At 42.9% G+C, this 24019-nt stretch overlaps 1 protein-coding gene across 1 annotated transcript; it reads left to right on the top strand.

The window, feature by feature from the left end:
• Window positions 1-1253: 1253 nt before the first annotated feature.
• Window positions 1254-22993, top strand: pds5b (PDS5 cohesin associated factor B). The gene is given in 36 exon segments (XM_061702810.1): window positions 1254-1332; window positions 6722-6849; window positions 6930-7133; window positions 7207-7293; window positions 7710-7807; window positions 7901-7943; window positions 7945-8028; window positions 8970-9050; window positions 9121-9261; window positions 10042-10157; window positions 10239-10333; window positions 10790-10935; window positions 11014-11165; window positions 11250-11363; window positions 11614-11695; window positions 11780-11828; window positions 11949-12088; window positions 12395-12510; window positions 12578-12683; window positions 12874-13034; window positions 13705-13828; window positions 13916-14074; window positions 14353-14421; window positions 15143-15279; window positions 15469-15592; window positions 15676-15880; window positions 15953-16067; window positions 18550-18682; window positions 18766-18885; window positions 19335-19397; window positions 19462-19607; window positions 19696-19768; window positions 19994-20412; window positions 20812-20892; window positions 21641-21731; window positions 22450-22993. Coding segments are annotated over 35 exon segments (4215 nt in total). The 5' UTR covers window positions 1254-1332; window positions 6722-6741; the 3' UTR covers window positions 22483-22993.
• Window positions 22994-24019: the final 1026 nt, after the last annotated feature.

Raw genomic sequence — 24019 nt, 5'->3', positions numbered from 1 at the left:
ACAACATGTGATTGGACGGCATCATAGGGGACCCCAATTAGCTGATTGGGAACAGGGCCACTGCTGCCAAGTTGTTTTCAGGCGAGAGCCAGGTCGATGTGTAAGAAGAAAATACGTACTACTCATTCACTATCATCCTTCCCAGTTAACATGGATATTTGACTTCTAAAGCCGTCAATGGCAGTGAATGAGGTTAATATTTAATAGACAAAAAAAAAAAAAACAGGAGGAAAAAATGTACTTTTAGGAGGAAATCAAATAATTCATGAGAGAAACGTATCAACATATTTTTATGATGTGTTTGTATACATTTTTGTCACTATTGTTGTCATGAAAAGTCATTTGTTTAATGTAATGCACCCGTTTAGTAGCACACGGCCATCCCTGACAGCAAACGTCACGTAAATGTTTAACGAGCATATTAATGTCATCTCTTCCTGCGCTCTCTGCAGTGCAGATGATGGCATCCTCAAAATGTTGTGTTGGAGCGCCCCCTATCCGGCTACCACGTTAGACCAGAGACAAAGAAAGCAAACATCGATTCCTTTGATTTTTCAGACTCTCCGTACACTATTTATACCTGTACGATTGCGTGCGTGTAGTTCAGCGAGGTACTGCAAATTTCACGTGAATTTGTCGCCCATTTGAAAACACGTCTTGTGTTGCGTTCAAGTGCCATCGGACATTGATGAATTCCTATGAATGAGAGGCTTTCGTATTTATAATCTCGTAAAACTTGTCAACGTTGTATCAATATGATCCTGAAAATCCTTAGGTTTTATTAGTTCGGTGTACTACTAGAACAACTGTCGTCCAAGTAACATTTTCTCCAGTACTAGTGCCGCTTTTGGCCTACTAGTATGCAATTCAACCTTAAACTGCTAGACTGCACTAGCAACACAACTACAGCCAACTAGTAGGATGCGTGTGTCACGCACTAGTAGCCTCCTGGACCCTTCTAGCAGTTATCAAATGCCCACTACTGTACTCTAGTACTACTAGTAAGATTATATGATTTTACTTGTAGCAGTAAGTCATTTTCTGTGTCAATTATTCAATAAAAGATATCCATCACCCTGTTGTTTTGTTAATTTGTTTGTTTGTTTGTTTGTTTGTTTGTTTGTTTTGAGTGTGTTGGGTCCAGAAGTGCCCCTGCCTGCCAAAGCGTACAGATGCAAAAATGAACTTCCCCAGCCGGGGGCGCTGCTCGCCCGGCCAGGCCGTCTCGATGCGATGCAGTGAACGTTCCCATGTTGGCGCCATTTTGGAGTGGCCAGGAGGGGGAATCGGCTGCAGAGGAGACGGCGACCGAGCACAATTCAACGCAAACAGGTACCCAAACGACACAAAATAAACGCCTACGTTTGACTCCAGCAAAATAAAAACAGCGGCGACGCCGTGGCCGGACGATACGTACGAGCGAAGCCCGGGAGGTGGCGTGTGTGTGTGGGGGGGGGGGGGAGACCTCGGCTGAGACGCCCCGCTTTCAGTGCCTGTGTGAGCCCGAGCGCAGCCCGCCTGGCTCGGCTGCCGTGTCCGAGCCGGAGCGCTTGTGGCTCGGCTACGCATGGTGGTGGTTCTCCCTGTTTTCTAAAGCTTGTCGCATGCTAGTACCGCCGAGCCTCACGGGTGTTTGAACGGAGGCGGCCGTGGGGTGTTTTAGCGGTGAGGTGGTGGCTACCCGCGGGGATGTTTTTGTCCGCCCGCCCTCTCTCTGTCATCGCGGAGCTCCTCGGCTAGTGCGGGTTAGCCGCCTAGCAGCTAGAGAGCGATTTAGGTGGCTTGCCGGATTAGCTCCCCTACACTGCTCGGTTCCCCATGATAGTAAGAAAAAAAGACTTAAAACAAAAAAACAAAAAAATATGAAATTGCTTCTTCATACTTTAGCGTGAGTCAATTTGTCTCACTCACACAACAAGAGGCTAATCTGGTTTACCTCTGCTAATGTTTTTACATCCTTAAAAAAAAAAAAAAAGATCAATACTGCAGCAATATACACCCAGGTACACTTGTACAATCATATTATAACAACCAGCAAAGTGCAATCAAAAACCAGCAGCATTGAAGAGGATGAATTAAAAATGTCCATTTAATCTACACAAGAAAATGCAGATTTAGACGTTGTGTTAAATCAATTGGAGTTTAACTATGCTACTGTAATATTTGTGCAACTAGGAGGTATGGGTGTCAAATTGCAAAGATTAATTGATTTACATAAGGACCAACATTATCAGACAGATCTTGATACAAGCATCATTTTCCTGAAACAAATATTAAGTTATAAATCTTTACAGCCAGGAAAAATTTCTGGCCAACGTTGTAATGCGTAGATAATAGGGGTTAGATTTTAGATGTGACCTTTTTGTTGAATCAGTTTCAAACTTTAATAACTTAAACCTGGTGTGATTGGAAAGTTGGATAAACACACAGACAACAAATAATTATGGTGAGTAATTGAAATGTAATTATAGAAAGGCAAGGGCCCAGGTTTACATAATAATGGTCAAGAGCAAAACAGAGTTTGCAAATGGCAGTCAGTTGACGTGTGGTTTAATTTGACACACAAACATGCATAGAAAAAAACAAATTAAGAGTTTAGAATGAGAAAACCCTCCATAAGTTGTTGAAATGCATAATAATGAATAAGTACAGCACAGTTAAGAGACATGTAGTTAATAAAACTCATGAAATTAGTGTTGGAAGCGATGGGAAAATATGAGGCATCGTGGCGGGTCAGAGTTACATGATCAGTGACCTGGCCAACGGTGGCTTCTGAAAATATCTGTGGCAAAATATTTGGCAGAAGCATAGAAAATTATATAATATTGATATGCTGGATTTAAAAAAAGATCTTACACTGATAAGTTTTTGAGGTTGGGTTTAATTAGAAGTATTATTTTAATGCATGTACTCGCTCTTTTGAGAAATGTTGAAGTTGTGATTAAACCAAGGACAGGTGCTCTTCGTCATCAGTAGTGGTGTATAATAGCGGCAATGTGAATAACAGCGGCTCCATCCTTCAAATTGCATGACCGAGAGCGTAGCTCGTCGAGTGACGACTGGCAGTCAGCAGCGGATGCACACGTACCTTACACCAATTTTTTTGCTGTTATTATATATTGGGAAGTGGGTTGGAAGTGAAGTTGTTTCTGTCTGAGTGTAATTTCACATTCTTTGTCCCCTAAATTCAGCCCCTTAAATGTATTCTGTTTTACAGCCACCCCGTCTGACAACTGCGCTAGAAATGTGAGAGGGTTGGGGCCGTAAACACGAGAAAGTGTGAAACTTCAATGGTGGTCTGGCAAGCCAGGAATATTGATGTCGTTAATACAATCCTCATCTAATCTGATATGAAGTAGTGGTGCAGGTGTTTGTCAAAAAACACATTTAATCAGATCTGATCCAGGTTGGGCATCAATCATCATTGTAAATGCTGCATTTGAAAGTCCGTATCAAAATCAATGCGTCTGATGGATGGACGGGAAAATAAGTTTGATGCAGATATGATCGAGTTTGTGAAGTAGTTGTCTACGTAAATGTAACATGTAAAGGAAATGTGCATGATGGATTAGAAATTGTAAAATTAAAACAAGTTTGCTCCAGATTGCGCGTTAGTCATCAGGGTAATTTCCACACGTGAAAGTTCATGGTCAGTTAATGTGTATTCTGCATCAGAATTTGTCACGTCAATGCGGGTTTCATCCAGACTTGATCCAGATTGCGCGTCAGTGAGCAGTGTCAATGCAGCTCGTAAAAGTCCGTGTTCAAGTAAATGTGTCTGCTGGATCAGAAATTGATATGTCAAATCAAGTTTAATGCAGATCTGGTCCAGATTGCGCAGTAGTTGTCAGTGTAACTGCAACATGTAAATGTCCATGTTCAAGTAAATGTGTATGATGGATTACAGATTGAAAAAAAACAAGTTTAATCCAGATCAGATTCAGATTGGGCATCGGTCAGCATGTAAAAGTACATGTTTAAATAAATTAGTTTGTCAGAATGGCAAGGTAAGTGGGATCCAGATTGGATGTTTGTTGTCAGTGTAAATCCAACGTTTTAATTTCATTGTTCAAGTAAATGTTTGCGCCTGATCAGAAGTTGTCAAAGATCGGTCCACGTCCATGACTGTTTTTTTATTTAATTGTCATTATCTTTGAAGTGCTTTTATGGGGTTTACATGATCATTGTTTCCCTGCGATTGGCTGGCAACCAGTTCAGGGTGGACCTCGCCTCCTGCCCGATGATAGCTGGGATAGGCTCCAGCACTCCCGCGACCCTTGTGAGGATAAAGCGGTACAGAAAATGGATGGATGAATGATCATTTTGTTTGGAAATGCCAGAAATGTTCTCTTCCTGCCTGGCATTTGGGACAATCAAATTTCTCATTATTATGTGACATGTAAATGAGCTTTGCTCTGATTGGATCGCTCGTCTTCCCCACTTGAAATATGGAAACCTGCTTGGCTCTAATCGCTCCATGCATATCACGGTGTCTGTTTGGGCCGGTAAATTGTTCATAGCGACTTTGTATCCTTCGGGGCACCGTCGAGACTTGCGTCCCTTGCAAAATTTTGATCGCGGGGTTATTGATACACTATGAGCACGTATTCGCTTCATTTGCGCCAGATTGATATCCTCCTGATACCCCCCCCCCGTTCCTATTGTTACTCGCCTTTCCGGCACAGCACGGCAAGTCACCCCCTCTGTTTTTTTTAAAATTTAATTTACTTTACTTTAATTTATTTATTAATTTTATTTTTTAAAAATATTTTCCTGGTTTTGATTCCCTTTTCCAGTCCAGCGGGACGCACGTCCCCCATTACCACAATTCACCAAGCTGAAAGGGGACGTGGATGAAAATAATGAGAGATGGGGATATTTGAGCTCGTCATCCGCTCCCATTGATTTTGAAATGAACCTGCCGAGATGATCATCGCTGGCGCCAATGAATGCGAGCTTTGTTATTTCATAGGGCACTGTTGCATCATAAATCATGAATATAATTTAGTATTATTGTAAAAGACAACTTACACTCTGTATTTTTGCGAGCCTCATGTCGTTTCTTGACGTTTGCAATTAATCGACAAACCGCGCAGATGTCAAAGTTAAACCATGTCTACAGACATGACAGAAAATTTTAATCCATGTCTGGTACAGATTGGGCATCATTCATCAGTGTAATTGCAACACGCATAAATCCATATTACGTTTAGATTTTCCTGGCTTAAACTTTGCTTCATTTATTTACTTGATTTTTAACCTTGAAAAGACCTAGTGGAGGTTTCCATTCTTGCTGGTTTGCGGCTGTGATGATGATAAACGATGGTGATGGTGAAAACAGGCTCCCTACCCAAGTATGGAAAGTATGCACAAGTTTGTAATTTGATTTCATACATTTTCAGGTCTGCAAAAGTATGGAAAATGGAAACTATTGTGTGGAAAGATATTCATGTTTCTAAGACTGTTACACGAGTTCTATTTTCTAAAACAAAAAGTAATGAATATCTTAAAAAATATATGCAGATTGATCGGCATAAAGAGTTTAACTCCGTAAGATTTAAATCAACTTGACACGAGAGGGATGAAATTAATGCCAAGAAAACAACACAATAGGCGATTAAAACACCAAAACACTTAGTGGCACAAAAACTGACAAATATGAACGGAACACTTCACCATTGTTTTGACTGATACCCTGCGACACAGTCAGCAAAGACCGAGTGAACAGTGTTGCGAGCCTGTGAGCTTGCATCAACCGTCACGTAAAAATGTATTCAATATATGTGTAATCATAAAAACTGAATTCATCATAACACCCGGATTGTTATTTAACATCATCAAACTAGAAAATCAATTTGCTGGAGTACTGAATAGCGTTTGCATTCACATAGAAAGTTATGGATTGGAATAACTTCAGAGTCAAGTCCTTTAGGTGTTGCAAGAGAAAAGAACTTGTTTTGGTAGAACTTTCTAATTTGGCTACAAAATTATCCCCCCCCCCCTCCTCCTGAGAAGTCTGAAAATTAGGGTCTGGAAAAAGTATGGAATTTAAAAATCTCATGTGTAGTAACCCTGGACTGAGTGTCAGTTGTGGCCGTAGCAGCTCTTGTATGAATTTGTTTATTTTGTTACTGTTTGTTCAATTAAGCGATTGAAAGTGCACTGGCGGCTGTGTCTATCCTTAACCACTTTTGGGGGCATTTGAAGATAATATTATAACTAGCTGTGGCATCGATGCCTTGTGTCGGCGATCGTAGATGTGCTTGTTGCGCTACGTTAGTTTGTACTGCTCTGATCAAATTTTTCGGCTGAAATCGTTTCAGCCCTAATTCTGCTCATGTCGTCTGTCTTAGTGGAAATTAAAGTCGCCGGTGGCCTTTTTAATAAATATTCGTTTGGCAACAATAACTGGGCTTATGCAAGCTAGCTCCTCTCTGTTCGCAGTCATCTTGTTAGTGTAAGCAGCACACATCAGCAGATTTTCGAACTACCGAAATCACCCCCCAAAAAATTGTCCTGAGCAATAATTAATCAGGCAATTGAAACATGTTGGCGTGCTGCCGTTTCAAACGACATAAACGTGACCGCGCAAAAGCATATTGCTAGCCGCAGGCTGAGCTGCAACTGTGTTCGTTTATGGAGTAGCCGTGTCGCCAGTCAGGTAGTTCGTCACCGCTTCCTGTTTTAAATCCTGCTTCTGCTGTTGTGTGTTTGTGTTCAGGCAGTGAAGAGCTCCAGAGGATGGCTCACTCTAAAGCTCGAGCCACTGACGGGAAGGTCACCTACCCCCCGGGGGTGAAGGAGATCTCCGACAAGATCTCCAAGGAGGAGATGGTCCGCAGACTTAAGGTGAGTCTCCGCTCCTCATTTTGTACTCGTCTTCTGTGTGCACTACTTGATTCGACGATGGCACCATCTTCTCCCTCCAGATGGTGGTGAAGACCTTCATGGACATGGACCAGGACTCTGAGGAGGAGAAGGAGCTTTACCTGAACCTAGCCCTGCATCTGGCTTCGGACTTCTTCCTCAAGCACCCCGACAAGGACGTACGCCTGCTGGTGGCGTGCTGCCTGGCCGACATCTTCCGCATATACGCTCCCGAGGCGCCTTACACATCCCCCGACAAGCTCAAGGTACCAGAACATCTCGTTATCGCGCTACCTCCTGCTACCTTCTCTTCATTTGTACTTTTTGTGCTCCCTGCAGGACATTTTCATGTTCATCACCAGACAGCTGAAAGGTCTGGAGGACACAAAAAGCGCTCAGTTCAACAGATACTTCTACCTGCTGGAGGTGTGTGCTTAGCATGTTAGCTTTGCCTTTCAATTAAATAAGACGAAACGAGAGTTGTCCTATTAGAATGTGGCGAGAGGCTCAGAGCTAAGCAGTTCACTTTTGACATGAAATTGGGCAGACATGTCTGTGATGACAGGATGCACGAAAAGGTGTAGTAGTGCAATGAGTAATGATTCGATTCTGATTCGAATTCGTTCAATACTGTCAACATGAATAACGAATCGGGATTTAGAGTCTGAGCCCTGGTTTTGGTGACTGGCGACTAGCGAAACCCTCCATTCTGCTGACATGTTTGTTCTGGGGTTAGAATTGCTTGCTAACAGTTGTTTTGTGGTCATATCTTGCATGTTTCAAACGCTGGTTCTTTCCCAGCTTGCATCTGTGTTGACATGCGTCCTGGTTTTTCTGCGCAGAACATCGCCTGGGTCAAGTCGTACAACATCTGCTTTGAGCTGGAGGACAGCAACGAAATATTCACCCAGCTGTACCGCACGCTCTTCCAGGTCATCAAGTAAGTCCTCGGGCCCACTCGCACCCCCTTGAAATCCTCCTCCCACCCCGACATCTTTTCATACATTAACCTCTGCCCCTTTTGTTTCCATAGCAACGGCCACAACCAGAAGGTGCACATGCACATGGTGGACCTGAATGAGCTCCATCATCTGCGAAGGTGACACCGTGTCCCAGGAGCTTCTGGACACAGTCCTCGTCAACTTGGTGCCAGCGCACAAGGTGTGTGTAACACAAATGGACACACACTCACAACAACACACTGCAGTAAGTGTTCAGTAGCTTTTTCTTTTTTTACCCCCCATACACTCTCATTCAATGAGCCTCCTGCAGCTGATAAGTGGTACTGCAGCTCCAAAATGCTCCGATCCTCATGTTACCTTTGGATTTATTTTAAGGTCCTAATTATCCTTACAAATGACACATGGGTGACAGTTTTGTAATTTGTGTTCAGCATTTAAGTGTCACAGAGATGGTAAGAAGCGGAACAGCATATAATACTTGATGCTTGACAATTTTATATTAAAATCGTCACGTACTGTCTTTGAGAATGAAAATATTGTGACTTAGAGTTGCGCTCATATGGCCGACTCACAATGTAGTCATTTAGCACACGTATATCTCAGTAAATTAGAATCGTGTCAACTGCTTATTTTAGTTGTAGTTCAAATCAAAAAGTGAAACTCATTCTATCGAGATGCACTATGCGCACTCAAAAGGAAATATTTCATTATTTTTTTAATATGTATAATGTTGATTTGACTGTTTTTTTTTTTTAATTATAGTTTACAGAGAACAAAAACCCAAATTCACCAAGAATATTACATAACAAACAATCAAGAAACAATGGAAATGATTTTTAATGTAGAAATTTGGCAGGTAAATAGATTTGTTACATTTGTTAAAATTGGCCTTAAACACGTCTTATATTTTATCAAAGTGGCCTTTACAACAGGTCTTGAATTTTGGCATTAAACATATCTTAAATCTAACCAACCAGTGGCCTAAAAATACCTTAAATTTGATCAAACAGGCCTTACTAAAGGTCATAAATCTGTTTGAATTAGTGTTTAAAAGCTCTTAAATTTGATGGGGGCGCCTCCTGATGGGGAAAGTAATGAATCATGTTAAATGGGTTTTTATGCATTTTTCTTCGCATGCAGAATTTGAACAAGCAAGCATATGATTTGGCCAAAGCTCTGCTGAAGAGGACGGCTCAGGCCATCGAGCCTTACATCACCAACGTGAGATCAATTTCTTCCTCTTTTCTTTTGTGCGGTGTCGCTCGCTCGCTGACATTTGTGCGCCGTTCAGTTCTTCAACCAGGTGCTGATGCTGGGCAAGACGTCTGTGAGCGACCTGTCCGAGCATGTGTTCGACTTGATCCTGGAGCTCTACAACATCGACAGCCACCTGCTGCTCTCCGTGCTGCCGCAGCTAGAGTTCAAGCTCAAGGTGCAAGAAAAGAAATTGGCTTTCTATTCTTATATTTATATGTACGGAAGTATGACGTCACCTTTTACTGGCCACAATGTGTTCTCTCGAAGGGGGCCAAGCATGGAAAATTATCTTTTAAATTCATTCTTATTCAAATTAATATTCTGCTAAATAAATCACCCTTTTAGAAGGGTGATTTAATTGTTATTACTCTTATTATTCTGTCAACTAAATTACAGATTTATTTATTTATTTTTTAATCCTATTATTATTTTTCCAGGAACTAAATCACATTTTGAGGGGGCTAGGATTATTACTTTTCTGGCAACTAAAGCACCTTTTGGGGAGCTTTAATTGTTACTCTTAATATTATTATTATCGTTATTATTCTGGCAATTGCATTGCCTTAGAGGTTCCGCTTGTGATTATTATTATTATTATGGAAACGCACCAGAGTCTGCCAGTTTTGGTTTGAAGGTAGCGTTTTTCAGGAATTTAGACCCATTTACAGTTGTCGCGCCTGAACAAACTCCACCAAGGTAAATTACCCCCACCAAATGTGAACTTGTTTTACTTGTTTGCGCCTTTTTGTGAGTGCTATTAGCGAGATAAAACTGTCAGTCAGCAGAATGTTGCCAGCGGCATCTCAAAAGAATCTTGGCAGATGGAGGAAGCTCATTAATCGCTGTCGTTTTCTCAAAATAATAGCTGCGATAAAACCCCTCGCCCCTGCAAAACGCTCTTCTCTTTCCTCCATTTTCCATCACTGTGAAGGACTTTCTCCGTCTTTCTGTGCAGAGTAATGACAACGACGAGAGGTTGCAGGTGGTCAAGCTGCTGGCCAAGATGTTCGGCGCCAAGGACTCCGAGTTGGCGGCGCAGAATAAGCCGCTGTGGCAGTGCTACCTGGGCAGGTATGTCCGAGAAGCCAAATATATATTTTTGTGACGATGAATTGTGGTGCGTGATGTGAACACTCTCACCCTCTTGGGAAGGTTTAACGACATCCACGTGCCCATCAGACTGGAGTGTGTCAAGTTTGCCAGTCATTGTCTCATGAACCATCCAGACCTGGCCAAAGACCTCACAGGTACCTGATAACCAGTTGCCACTCATTTCTTCTCTTTGGCTGATTGGGGACTCATTTGGACGAATTCCCAAGTAGGCGTTTGCACACCCTGGAATTTGTCCTAAATGGCTGCATCAAAACCAAATGGCCGACTTCCTGTTCAGTTCCGGGCTTGGGTTCTTGAGACTTTTTCATGCCAATTTTGTGTGTAATTTTTAATATTTTTTACCTTTCTGAGAATTCTTGACATCATCAAAGTTCGACATTTGAGTTTGTCAAAGGTCAAGCCCTGGTTCTTAACAAAATGGCTGACTCCCTGTTCATGGTTCCTTGGGGCTTTCCAGGGGATACTACTGAGTGAATTCTGGGGGGTTGTTTGGGACCCTTAAAATACATACATTTTCACTCAAAAATGGAAAAATTGGTGACGTTTCAGACATGTGGGCTTGCATCATGTTTTTCTGTATTTGTTGCCAGAATTTTTGCGAGTGCGTTCACACGATCCGGAGGAGGCCATTCGCCACGACGTCATCGTCTCCATCGTCACCGCCGCCAAGAAGGATCTCTCTCTGGTCAACGACGCCTTGCTCAATTTTGTCAAAGAGCGCACTTTGGACAAGAGAGTAAGGCATCGATAGCCGACTTCCCGTTGTGATGTTTTTAAAATCGCTCACAATCGTGCTTGCTGCTTCCCGTCTCAGTGGCGCGTACGGAAGGAGGCCATGATGGGCCTGGCGTCCATCTACAGGAAGTACTCATTGCAGGGCGAGGGCGGACGCGAGGCGTCCAAGCAGATCTCGTGGATCAAAGACAAGCTGCTGCACATCTATTACCAGAACAGTATTGACGACAGGTGTGCGTTTGTCTATGAATGTCAATAAATCACACATATCGGAGCTAACGCTCAGCTTCTTGATTGTCCTGCCGTGTGGTACAGGTTACTGGTGGAGCGTGTCTTTGCCCAGTACATGGTTCCTCACAACCTTGAGACGGCAGAGAGGATGAAGTGTCTTTATTACCTCTACGCCACCTTGGACACCAACGCTGTCAAGTGAGTGGTCCTTTAGTAGTCTGGGACTTGAAGTGAATAAAGCTTAAACACTTCAAATTGACACAAATTTAAATAATAAATGCAAGCCTTTTCCCCGGTTTTCCCTCCTCTGCTATTTTGAAATAAATTTGGCAAAATGGATTCATGTAATTATTGCTACGCATGTATTTTACGCATGTTGAAAGCAATCCTCAAAAGTCCGTGTAATAGGTTACTGTATGTGAACCCTGCATTATTTCTCTCCTTGCAGAGCTCTGAATGAGATGTGGAAGTGTCAGAATCTGCTGAGGCACAACGTCAAAGACCTGCTGGACCTGGTTAAGAAACCCAAGGTAGCCGATCGAAGGCTGGAATCTGTCGGTTTCGTCAAACGTGTTTCCCCCTGGGTTTATTTTTCAGTTTTTTCCCATTTGCAGAGTGAATCATCCAGCAAGGCTGTTTTCGCCAAAGTCATGGTTATCACCAGTAAGGAACCTCTCTGTACTTCTCACTGTGCCAGGAAACATTTTAAAGGCGTTGTTTCCAAACAATTCAAAAGAAAATGTTCCATAATATGTCCGCTTTAACATGGTGTGCGTCTGTCAGAGAACCTTCCCGACCCGGGAAAGGCTCAGGACTTTGTCAAGAAGCTGGCTCAGGTCCTGGAGGACGACGAGCGAATCCGGGACCAGCTGGAGACGCTGGTCAGCCCCTCGTGCTCCTGCAAGCAGGCCGATGTGTGCGTGGTGAGTAGTTCTTTGTTTACACTTGACACCCTGGTGTTGATTTTATTTTTGTAAGCAAAACACATTTACAGACTATCATTTTAAAACAAAGCGCAAGAACAGCAGTTTCTGTAGTCGTTCTCCGTACGTCTCTTTGATCATTTTCAAATGAACCGATTTTGCACATTTATGCACAAAAGACCGCTTTATACTCTCCACTTACACACCTAGAATTTACAGCAGTTTACATGAACAACTTTCTCACATTTTTACATTTTTAACTATGTATACTTACATACTACATTGAGTTTTTTCTTTTCAATGCAGCGAGACATCACCAAGAAGCTGGGCAGTCCCAAGCAGCCCAGCAATCCCTTCTTGGAGATGGTCAAGTTCCTTTTGGAGAGAATCGCTCCCGTGCACATCGACACAGAGTCCATCAGGTACCCGCCGAGTACACATTTTAACACGCACGTCTTGGCACAAAGGCTAATTCTGTGCTCTTGTCAGCGCTCTGATCAAACAGGTCAACAAATCCATAGAAGGAACGGCTGACGACGACGAGGAGGGCGTTCCCACAGACGGCGCCATCAGAGCCGGCCTGGAACTGCTCAAGGTATAAAGCAGTTCTTCCCCATTGCAAAAGTCTTAAAGGAGACATACAAGGTGTCCATAAAGAGTCACTTACTACTAAAGCAAATGAACAGACATCATTATGGTTTAGGTGTTAACTTTTTTCCAAATTGAAGAACTTGAATACTGAAAGCATAGCAGTGTGTGAGATGCATTGTCATGGTGACTCCCAGGTGTTGTCCTTCACTCACCCGGTGTCCTTCCACTCGGCCGAGACCTTCGAGTCTCTGCTGGGCTGCCTAAAGATGGACGACGAGAAGGTGGCTGAGGCGGCGCTGCAGATCTTCAAGAACACGGGCAGCAGGATGGAGGAGAGCTTCCCGCACATAAAGTCGTACGTGCCACAATGTTGTCTTTTTTTAGGGTATCACCAGGACAAGTGTGGCCGAGGGGAGCATTGATTTGTGCATTTTTAGAATAGTGTTAAATAATATGAACAGTATAAACAGGGTTTGTTTGGGGCTTTTTTACCACGGGAAAAAGCTAATAATTGGATAGAGGTACATTTTTATTTTGTATTTGAAATTCTATTGAATGAGGAATTTTCTCAACAAAAATATGACTTCAAGAAGTTGGAATTTTTGGGAATGCTGAAAAGTTTTTATTTCAAATAATTTGAATCGTTTGAGAAATGGGGCATTTGTTCAATTTCTCGATTAATTTGGGAATTATTGAAAATGTAGTTCAAAATTTTCAAGAAAGAAAAAAAAAGAAAAAACATTTTTTTTTTCAGACAATCCAAATTATTCTAATTAAAAAATGTTCAACACATCAAAAAGAATACTCCTTATTCAGATTGAATCAGTTAAGAAATGGTTATTCCCCCCTCCCCAACCCCCGCATAATTAATATGGAATTTTCCAAAAGTAAGAATGCTCAGTATGTAAACTGTGAATTACATTTTCTACACGTTTTTTCTTACTAATGGGGGAGGAGGGGGTAAGGGGCACCTCTATTTGAGGGAGGCTTAAATGAAGGCCATATGTTGGTTCCCCCTTTTCTAGTGTCTTGCTGCCAGTCCTGCAGGCCAAAGCCAAGCGGGGCCCGCCTCGCCAGGCCAAGTACGCCATTCACTGTATCAACGCCATGTTCGCCAACAGAGACACGCACTTTGCACAGATCTTTGAGGTCAGTCCATGTTTCTGATTAACTTAGTTACACGCTGAGAAATGTACTCACCATTTGTGTGTGTGTGTGTGTTGATGATGTGTGTAGCCGCTACACAAAGGTCTGGACCCAGCCAACCTGGAGCAGCTCATCACCCCTCTGACCACGCTAGGTCACCTGGCCCAGCTGGCCCCGGAGCAGTTTGCCGCCCCCCTCAAGTCCCTGGTGGCCAACTTCATCGTGAAGGATCTGCTCATGAACGACAGGGTACGAGCCAAGTGGCCTTTTGGGAAACTAACAAACACTAAACATACTTTTAAAAGGCTCCAGTATTTTGGTGAAAATGGTCTTTAGCAGTGGAAGAGAAACTTGTTAAAAGGGGGAAAAAAAATTATAATTTTTTTTTTTTAACTGGTTTTCATTTAGCTGTAGGAGTGAACAGAGCTCTGAAAAAGCATCAAGTAAATATAAATGGTTTCATTGAGATCCACTTTATGATGCTGTTGGTTCAACAATGATAATTTATGGGTTGTTTTTGTGTGCAGCTTCCAGGGAAGAAGACCACCAAACTTTGGGTTCCTGATGATGAAGTGTCTCCCGAGACCATGGCCAAGGTCAGCGCTTGCCCCTCAATCTGGTCACTAAAAAAAAAAACATTGCAGGAGACATTAAGTATTTTTCTTCACAATTTAAAACTGTTGCTATTCTTAACATTTTTGTGGCATGTGTTGGTAAAATAGCCCCCAAGGATCAACACTTTTACACCTGTTTGTCTTGACTTGTTTGGCTGAAATTATCCCGTTTTGAGGGGCGACCCTGTCCCATGCAAATGAGCCACTGCTCACCCTGCCCCATATATTGTTGGGCTAATGGGGAGCACGGCTTTTATTACAATTATGACAGCGGGCGAAGCTAAGGTGTTGTGACGAGCCAAGCAGCTTGTATTTGATGCGGAGCCAAGAGTGTGAGGAAAAAGCGAGTGCCGGTAAAAGGCAAAGCAAGCATTTTCACTGGAGGATGCAGCACTTCATGCACTTTTTCAATTAGTGTGTTGCTCTTCGCATGTGGCGGCAAACATAATAACACCCCCCACAAACCTTCACCGTGGCGACTTCTCAGAACAATCACATATATGTGCCACTGCATTGCAGCTCTGCTTACCATTTTGCATTGACATGATAGTGTTTCAGACAGCTTAGGTGAAAATTATGATTCTTCGTCCCATCCCAGCCTCCAAATTGTGGCAGGACAAACAGACATATTTTCAGAAATAGTAAGAGATCAAAAGATTGACTCATTAGTCCACTTCCAATATGTAATGGTCTTATGTTTCAGATCCAGGGCATCAAGCTGATGGTACGCTGGCTGCTGGGCGTGAAGAACAATCAGAGCAAGTCGGGCAACTCCACGCTGCGTATGTTGACGGCCATCCTGCACAGCGACGGAGATCTCACTGAGCAAGGAAAAATGGGGTACGTGGGCTTTGTTTGCTGTCAACATTTAAGGCTGTCATTTTCATCAAAGTGAATTTGCTTGTAAGATGAACAAAATATACATGTAAAAGTACTGTAATATTGATAATGAGCCGTCTCATTATCCCTTTCCCACTGCCACTTCCTCCTGCGTCCTTGTTTACGTGTGTCCTTGTGCGTCATTCCCAGCAAACCTGACATGTCGAGGCTTCGCCTGGCAGCCGCCTGCGCCCTGCTGAAGCTGGCTCAGGAGCCGTGTTACCATGAGATCATCACGCTTGAGCAGTACCAGCTGTGCGCGCTCGTAATCAACGTATGTCGACTTATTACTTTGCGGAGGCCCTTTCCTCTTTCCCCTTCCTGTTTGCCCAGTCAACAATCTTTTGTGCCTTTCAGGACGAGTGCTACCAGGTGCGTCAGGGTTTCTCGCAGAAGCTGAACCGGGGCCTGTCCCGCCTGCGCCTGCCTCTGGAGTACATGGCCGTGTTCGCCCTGTGCGCCAAGGACCCCGTCAAGGAGCGGCGGGCCCACGCGCGCCAGTACCTGGTCAAGAACGTCAACATACGGCGCGAGTACCTCAAGCAGCACGCCGCCATCAGCGGTAATGACCGGACACGACCAGATGATATTTCACACATAATTGAATTAAATGTCGATTATTTGCGGTCAACAGACAAACTGTTCTCGCTGCTGCCCGAGTACGTGGTGCCGTACGCCATCCACCTGCTGGCTCATGACCCAGACTACGTCAAAGTGCAGGACATTGAGCAACTCAAAGACATCAAAGAGTGAGTCGGTATTGTTAAGAGATCTATTATGCAAATTGTACAGGGAACTGCATTACCATGACGACCTACGATGTTATGACAAGGCGAGGGCAACTCAATGCTGTCGATATATATAGTGACTGTCGCTATTTTTGGGTACTTTTCCTAGCCAAATGTTCTGGCTGTAATTCATATATTTAATGTGTTAAAGACCCAAAAAATAAGTTGTTTTATTCATTATATATTTTTTATTAATTGGTTATCAGAATTTTATCCTGCCAAATATGGGAATTAGCCTAAAAATAAAAATCCATATCGGTTCTATGTAATGCGTTATGTATTGGTTTGTATTTGTATTTGTATGTTGTGTACGTAGGCGGCACAGTGGGCGACTGGTTAGAGCGTCTGCCTCACGGTTCGGAGGACCGGGGTTCAATCCCCGGCCCCGCCTGTGTGGAGTTTGCATGTTCTCAGAGGAGGAGAACAAGCAAGAGGAAAACTGGGAGGAGGGGGGTGGAAGAGGTGGAAGTTGTTGTTACACGATAGTGCTATGAGTAGGTGCAGTAGGAGGCGCTTGCTGTGCTCATAGACCTCCGGCCTGATGAGGACACATACAAACAGAGAAACACTGAACAATTTGCACCTCCAGACTTAAATGGCCAACTACCTGTGAAACGCACAGGTTCTTTTCCGATTTCAATGTGTACTGTCATGATGAACATGCGTGCTGGATTTTGTGACACATTTTCAGAACTGCCTCACAGTTCTGGGGACCTGTGTGGAGTTTGCATGTTCTCCCCGTGCCTGGGTGGGTTTTCTTTGGTTTCCTTCCACATCCCAAAAACATGCTTGGTAGGTTGATTGAAGACTCTAAATTGCCCGTAGGTGTGAATATGAGTGCGAATGGTTGTTTGTTTGTGCCCTGCGATTGGCTGGCAACCAGTTCAGGGTGTACCCCGCCTCCTGCCCGATGTTAGCTTGGATAGGCTCTAGCACGCCCGCGACCCTCGTGAGGAGAAGTGGCTCAGAAAATGGATGGATGGATGAAAAAAGTAAAGTAACGTCAAAGCTCTAATAACCATATTTGGATCCCCCTACTGCTGGAATGTAGCATTACAACAAAGCGGTCTGTCGCTTCGATATAACGTAGGCTACGCTGAGTCAGACTGTCCCCGGCTTCCCCTTCTCGACTGATTTTTTTAAAATTATTATTTATTTATTTTATTTTTTTATTTAATTTTTTCAGCCCGTAGTGTTATTGTATTTCTTGTAAATTGTAAGTATTAAATAAAGTTTGAAAAAAGTGTCCTCCTCTCCCCACTCGTCATGGGTGAATATACACTGTGGTTTAATAGAGCTGTTGAAACCCACAAGGTAGATAAAGCCGGGCGGAGAGAAACTGTCAATATTTCGATATTCAGCAAAAGCATACATATACGTACTCTAACCATTGCGGTATTACACTACCTTTTGCTAATGTAGAGACGCATACATTTCCAGCTTCCCCCCAACCATTCAAATAATGTAAATGTACATTATAAAGTAAATCTATTATTGTGTATTCCGACAATACTTAACTATATGTATAATTTACCTGTAAATAAAAAAAGCAAACCTTGCCAAAACGTACGCGGGAGGTATACGTACGTATTTTAGTGCCTCTCGCTAGCCTTTCGAATAAGCAAGCGTCTTTTAAAATACTGTCTCGCTCCCGTGCCCTGATTTTGTAGCAAACCGCATCTTCCAACTATTAATCCATCTTTTTCTAGTTTAACAAATGTAATAAAGTACAACATACTGTACGTGCAGCATCAAAACATGCGTCCACCTTTCCACTGGCTCAATATGCAGCCGGTGCGGAGAGGGTCGCTTCCTACTTGACAGCAAGACGTGAAAGACGTTTTTCGCCTGTCGTCCTCCTCTTCTTTGTCTTTTCCGATCTCCGGCATGCTTTTCGTGTCTCGTCTCCGGGCCTCAGCTTTATGTCACCGGCGATCGATGTCCTTAGGGAGATTAAGGAAGTTGCGGCACGGCAGAGAGAACCTCTCCACGTCATGACAGGTGGGGAAGCGGCAGCAGCGTTACGACGTTCAAAGTTATAATCAAGTGGATAAAAGTCCTCGCAAACCACATCGCTGGGTCACTAGCAAGATAACTTTTTACAAGAAATGAGAACACTCATAACACTCATTTGATCACAAATGATAGCACTCATTTCCGGCTACGTCATTTGCTGTGCGCCACCGACTGGGCCAGCGCATGAATGTATACGGTAGACACTGAATATAAAAAAATTAAATACTGAAAAATACAGCAAGGTGGTAGAGGAGGTGACAGGCTAAATCACCATTTTATCATCTCGTCTATTATTGGCTTGGGTAAAAATATATATATTTTTTTTAAGTTGTGGATTGTAGTGTTAACTCCGGAAGAAACCTAATGTTGGGCTTTAAACATTTTCAAATTCATATTTTGTAACTTTTATCACTGTATTTCCCATCAGAGCTCTGTGGTTCGTGCTGGAGATCATCATGGCCAAGAATGAGAACAACAGTCACGCCTTCATCAGGAAAATGGTGGAGAACATCAAGCAGACAAAAGACGCGCAGTCGCCCGCCGACTCCAAAACCAATGAGGTGCGCATTGCGTCCTCAGTCCCACTTCCTGTTCTACAGCTGTCCGTGCAGCTGACCATATGCCAACAACCTCCTTTTCGCAGAAACTGTACACGGTGTGCGACGTGGCCATGCACATCATCATGTCCAAGAGCACCACCTACAGCCTGGAGTCTCCCAAAGACCCCGTGCTGCCCACCAGCTTATTCACCAAGCCCGACAAGGTTGTTACCATCATTAAAACATGTCAAAGTTGTCTGGTCACATCGAGCAGATGAACAGAATTATTTTTCTCGGTTGTGTCACTAGTTGTTGGGCAGAATTGCTACAACTCTATTATAATATCATCGACCAGGAGCGGGCAAAGCACAGCCTACTCTGTTCTTTAATCCAGACCGCCGACAGTTCGCACATGCATTTCACTATGGACTCTCTGCTCTGTATTACATATAAAATGTTTTTCAAAGTCAGCTTTATTGTCAATTCTTCACACATACCAGCCATACAAGGAATCGGAATTACGTTTCTCACCATCCCATTTCTGACATTAGGATTTACCAGTAGAAAACAGTACAACAAATCGACATAACACTATAGTTAAAAAAAAAAAAAAAGTATATTAAAAAATAAATAGCGCCATCTTTTAATAATTTAAATGTGCTTGTTGTTCCAGAATTTTAGCAACACAAAAAATTTTATGCCGCCCGAGATGAAGTCGTTCTTCACGCCAGGAAAGGTGAGTGTGGACTATTTTTTGTTGTTGTTCTCGTTCTCTTTCTCACGTGTGTTTTCCGATTCAGCCCAAGTCCGCCAACGTCCTGGGCGCCGTCAACAAGCCGCTGTCTTCGGCCGGCAAGCAGAGCCAAAGCAAAGCGTCCCGCATGGAGACGGCCAGCAACGAAGACTCCTCGTCCAATCCCGGCTCGCCACAGCGCGGCAAGACAAGGTAGAGGTCACGCCCAGTGGCCTAATGCACCAAAACGCTGCGTAAAAATTTTATTTGTGTCATTCGAATGTGATTTTTGTCCTCTCAGGCACGACAGCACTGAAATAGACCACAGTGAAAACGAGGACTTAAGCAGAAAGCGAGCAGACAGCACCGACAAGGTAGCACCATCATACGCGATACCTTTTTAAAAAGGTAAAAATAAAAATACAAATTATAAATGCACCACCACATTCTGGAACCTGTGGCTAGTCAAGAGGGGAAAAAAGCAACCGAAGAGACATCTGGTTGAGTACCTGGTGATAAACGTGGAGGAAAAAAAGAGAGCAAAAAGCAATGACCAAAGGTTAGTTGTTAGTTTTGTCCAACTTTTGGTGTCTTTCCAGGAGAGCGAGAAACCCCGCGGTCGCAAGCGCGGCGTAACGGCCGGCGAAGACGGGGACAGCAAACCCAAACGCGGTCGCAAGAAGGCCACGGCCGTCAACGCCGTCATCGAGTCCGAGGACCAGTGGGGGGACGAGGACAACGGCCCCGAGGACGAGCAAAACAGTCCACCCAAGAAGGGACGCAGGGGGCGGCCCCCCAAGTCGGCTGCGCAGGCCAATCAGGACGCCGCGCCCGCCAAAGGAAAACGGGGGCGCAAGAAGGCGGCGCCTCCCCCCGAGGACGAGGAGGAAGAGGAAGAGGAGGAGCGGGTCGACGAGGAGGCGGAGGACGACGAGGAAGACGACGGCGCCGGGGCTGAGAACGTGGAAGTCAAGACCAGAGCGGGACGACAGGCCAGGACGCCCAGACGCTCGCAAAGGTAACACCAACACAACCACCGAACTTTGTAACATACAGTAATAACATAATCAAATAGAATGCAAAGAATTAAACTGTTTCCGCATCATGATTTCATGCCTCAATGCTGATTGATGTGCTGCTCCAAGTGTGTGCATGTTGGTCATCAGGGGGCAGTATAATACTGTAAAAATACACAAAAATGCCCGGTCTCTTCTCAGTTCAGTAAGCTGCAGTAAAATTAGTTGTTTTTTGCAAAGCAGAATGCAGGACTGTGAGTATTTTTAGATGGCCTGTGTGCAAAAAGCCGTTGCTTACAGGGTTATAACTACTGTGACGTCGACGCTAGTTTTATCAGCCGGCCATGTTAAGTGTGTAACACGTTTCCGTTACGTTTGCGTGTCTGTGCGCTCATCATCAGCTCCGACGTGACCGAGTCGACGCCGCAGAAGAGGAGAGGACGACCGCCCAAATCGGCTCAACCCCCCGCCAAGAAACCAACGTAAGCAAACACCTTTAATACTACACTACACTGAGGACCAAAACGATTAATCGAATAGTTCCATTATAAAATTGCACATTTTTTGTTTAATAATGCACAATCTATTTTTATCAGATTAGTCGATTCATCATTGGGATAATAGGTAGAATAATCAATGCTAAAAATATTCAATAGCTGCAGCTCTACTACGCTAAAGCATTATTGTTCCCCTGCTGCATGACTGTTTATCTTTTGCGATCAGGATACAGGCCAGCCTGTATTTAGCGTTACGCGTTTTCAACGTGCATGCCGGGCAGCGCTGAGGTCGACTGGGTGTAGATGCTCTGTTTGTATGTGTTGCTGCCCCATGTGTGTTAAGTAGTATATTTATATTTTTTGTATATTTATAATGGCCTTAACATTGATGCTGATTTCTGATAGCTCGTCTATGGTGTTTTGCATTATATGTTAGCATTAAGCAACCAGACTTTCGGTAGATGGAATATGGTTTGTTTCATTTCACCATACGGTGATGCCTTGAGATCAGAGGTTTCGTCATTCCGTGGCCACGCTCATATCTCAAAAGATTGAAACGCATTGAAATAAATAAAAATGCAAATAATCCTTTTCAGCCGCTCCCTTCTTCAAAAATCTCTTTGGTTCTTTTTTTCTTTTTTCTTTTTTTTTTTGTCAAAACTTTTGTCCATGTGGTGTGTTTAGTCTGCAGCGTGTGGTTTCAATGTAAGTCTGCTTTTTTTTTTTCTTTCAGGCGCACCGGACGGTCGAAAGCGGCGGCCGCTAAAGACGAGTCTGAGGACGAGGAGGATGAGGAAGAACAGGAGGAGGAGCCTACACCCAAAGTAGGCAAACACACCGTCCTCACCCGCAGCGCTAACACGGGGAAGACGTCACGGTTACGACACGTTTACGTGTTTTTCTACACGTTTAGGACACGTTAAAGTTGTCTGTGATGTGTTTATTTAGAACATCTTTACATTGTTTTGGGCACGTATCGGTTGTTTGTGATGCCTTTACTGCGTGTTATTTGGTACATTCATGAAGTTTACGACTTGTTTACGACATGCTTGGGTTGTTTAGAACCCTTTTAATTTTGTTTAGGATGTTGTTTAAGGAGGCACGTTTACATTGTTTAGGACATGCTTATGTTGGTTAGGGCATGTTTAGATGTTTTTGAGGGGGGCACGTTTAGGTGTATTAAGACGTGTATGTTGTTTGGGGGGTAACAGTTTGTTGTTTAGACATGTTAACGTTATTTAGGGGGACACGTTGAGGTTGTTTAAGGCATGTTTATGTTATTACGGTTTGACATTTGGTACACATTTAGGACTTTTTTTGTTTGTGATCATTATTTATGACATATTTACGACATGTATAGGTTGTTTGTGTCATATTTACTTTGTTTAGGACACTTACAACACGTTTACATTGCTCAGCACAAGTTGACGACATGTTTACGTCATTTAGGGCAGATTTACGACACGTTGGTTGCTTGTAATGCGTTTACATTGTTTAGGCCACGTTTCCGCCACCTAACGAGGCGTTTTGCCTGCCGTTTAGGGTCGCAAGAAGGCGGCAGCCCGACGAAGATGAGCCGGCGGGGGCAACAAAGAGCCAAGGAATGAAAGTGTTTGAAATCTGAAATATGGACAAGCCACATGAACCTTTTCCTACGCGGTTGGCTACCACTGTTACACCGCCCCACACGTGCACACTACTACTTCCTACGTCCCGCTTCCTACTGCCTGCGTTCCCGCCGCCGTGTTGATGTTGGCCAGGTGTGTTAGCTAGACGCTCACGTTCAACAAAAAACGAAGACGTGTGCTTGTAAATAGTCTCTATTTGTGCATTTCATGTGTTCATGTTTGTCGTGTTGGATGCTGACTGCAGGAGGCGCTCACCTTGTTATTGTTATTATTATTGTTATTATTATTAAAAAAAGAAAAACTAAGTGTTCCTCCCATCATCACCCTTCCTCCTCCTCTTCCAAGAGATTATTCATCTGTTTTTGTGCTGTCTCCTTTTAAACATGAATTTTTGTTTACAGCCTGTACATTAATAAGACCTTTTTTTACTGTGGATTAAAAAAATGCTCAAAAGTTAACTAGAATCATTTTACTTTTGTGTTTTTCTTTGTGATAGAATTGTCTGGACAGCATACGTCATTTTTAATAACATTACCCTTGTTCAGGTACAGCAAACATGAGGACATGGCAAGCAATTTCCATATAATGCCAAAATATATCAAATGACTTAATTTGGTTGGTCCATATTTTATTAGATTAAAATAATTTAGTTATAATTAAACTATATACATACAGTAATGCATTTTTTAAAATGTATTACACTATTCAATTGAAAATTAAGTTTGAGTGAATATTTTTTGAGGTGAAAAAAAAAAACGATCCACTGGGAGACAGAATTCATTTTTTAATTAGCAATGTTGTTTAAATATATGTAATGATTACATTAAAATACATTTTATACTTTTTATTTCATGAAGTCACTTTTGGGTGACAGAATAAAAAATATTTAATTACATGTCATGAATACATTAAGTCGTAATACAAAATATTCGTATTTTAAACAATTTATAACCAACCTCCCTGTGAAGTATAAATGATCAAGTTAGCCACTAGAGTGCAGAATGGTACAAAAAGAATAGCATTATTGATTTTATTCAACTTGGCTATCTTGGGTATCCTCATGATTCAAATCTTGATCGCAGCCAAACAGGGAAGAAAATAAATAAAACCTCACACCAGTGTGTAAAATATTGGGTACACTTTCACAGTTCGGTTCAGTTATTGGGTACACTTTCACAGTTCGGTTCAGTTATTGGGTACACTTTCACAGTTCAAAAACACTTCCCAACCAAGGAACACTTTGTTTCCTTGCTTTATTGTGACAGTAACTTTAAAGTCAGGCACAAACGTAAGGGATTTGAATCAGCTACCGGGTAAGTAGATTACCTCCACCAAGGCCTTTTTTTAAACTATTAATTGAGGCCAAAAACATAGATTTTGATTTAATTTGTTTTTAAATTTAAAATGTAAAAACAATAATATTGTGTATAAAATGTCGGTGCGGGGTTGTTGCAATTTGGTTGAGTTCTGTGGTCTCTTTTGTA

The sequence above is a fragment of the Phycodurus eques genome, chromosome 17 (assembly GCF_024500275.1).
Source record: "Phycodurus eques isolate BA_2022a chromosome 17, UOR_Pequ_1.1, whole genome shotgun sequence".
Classification (NCBI taxonomy): Eukaryota; Metazoa; Chordata; class Actinopteri; order Syngnathiformes; family Syngnathidae; genus Phycodurus; species Phycodurus eques.
The sequence above is the reverse complement of the archived record's forward strand: the minus strand, read 5'-3'. Positions and strand labels throughout refer to the sequence as shown.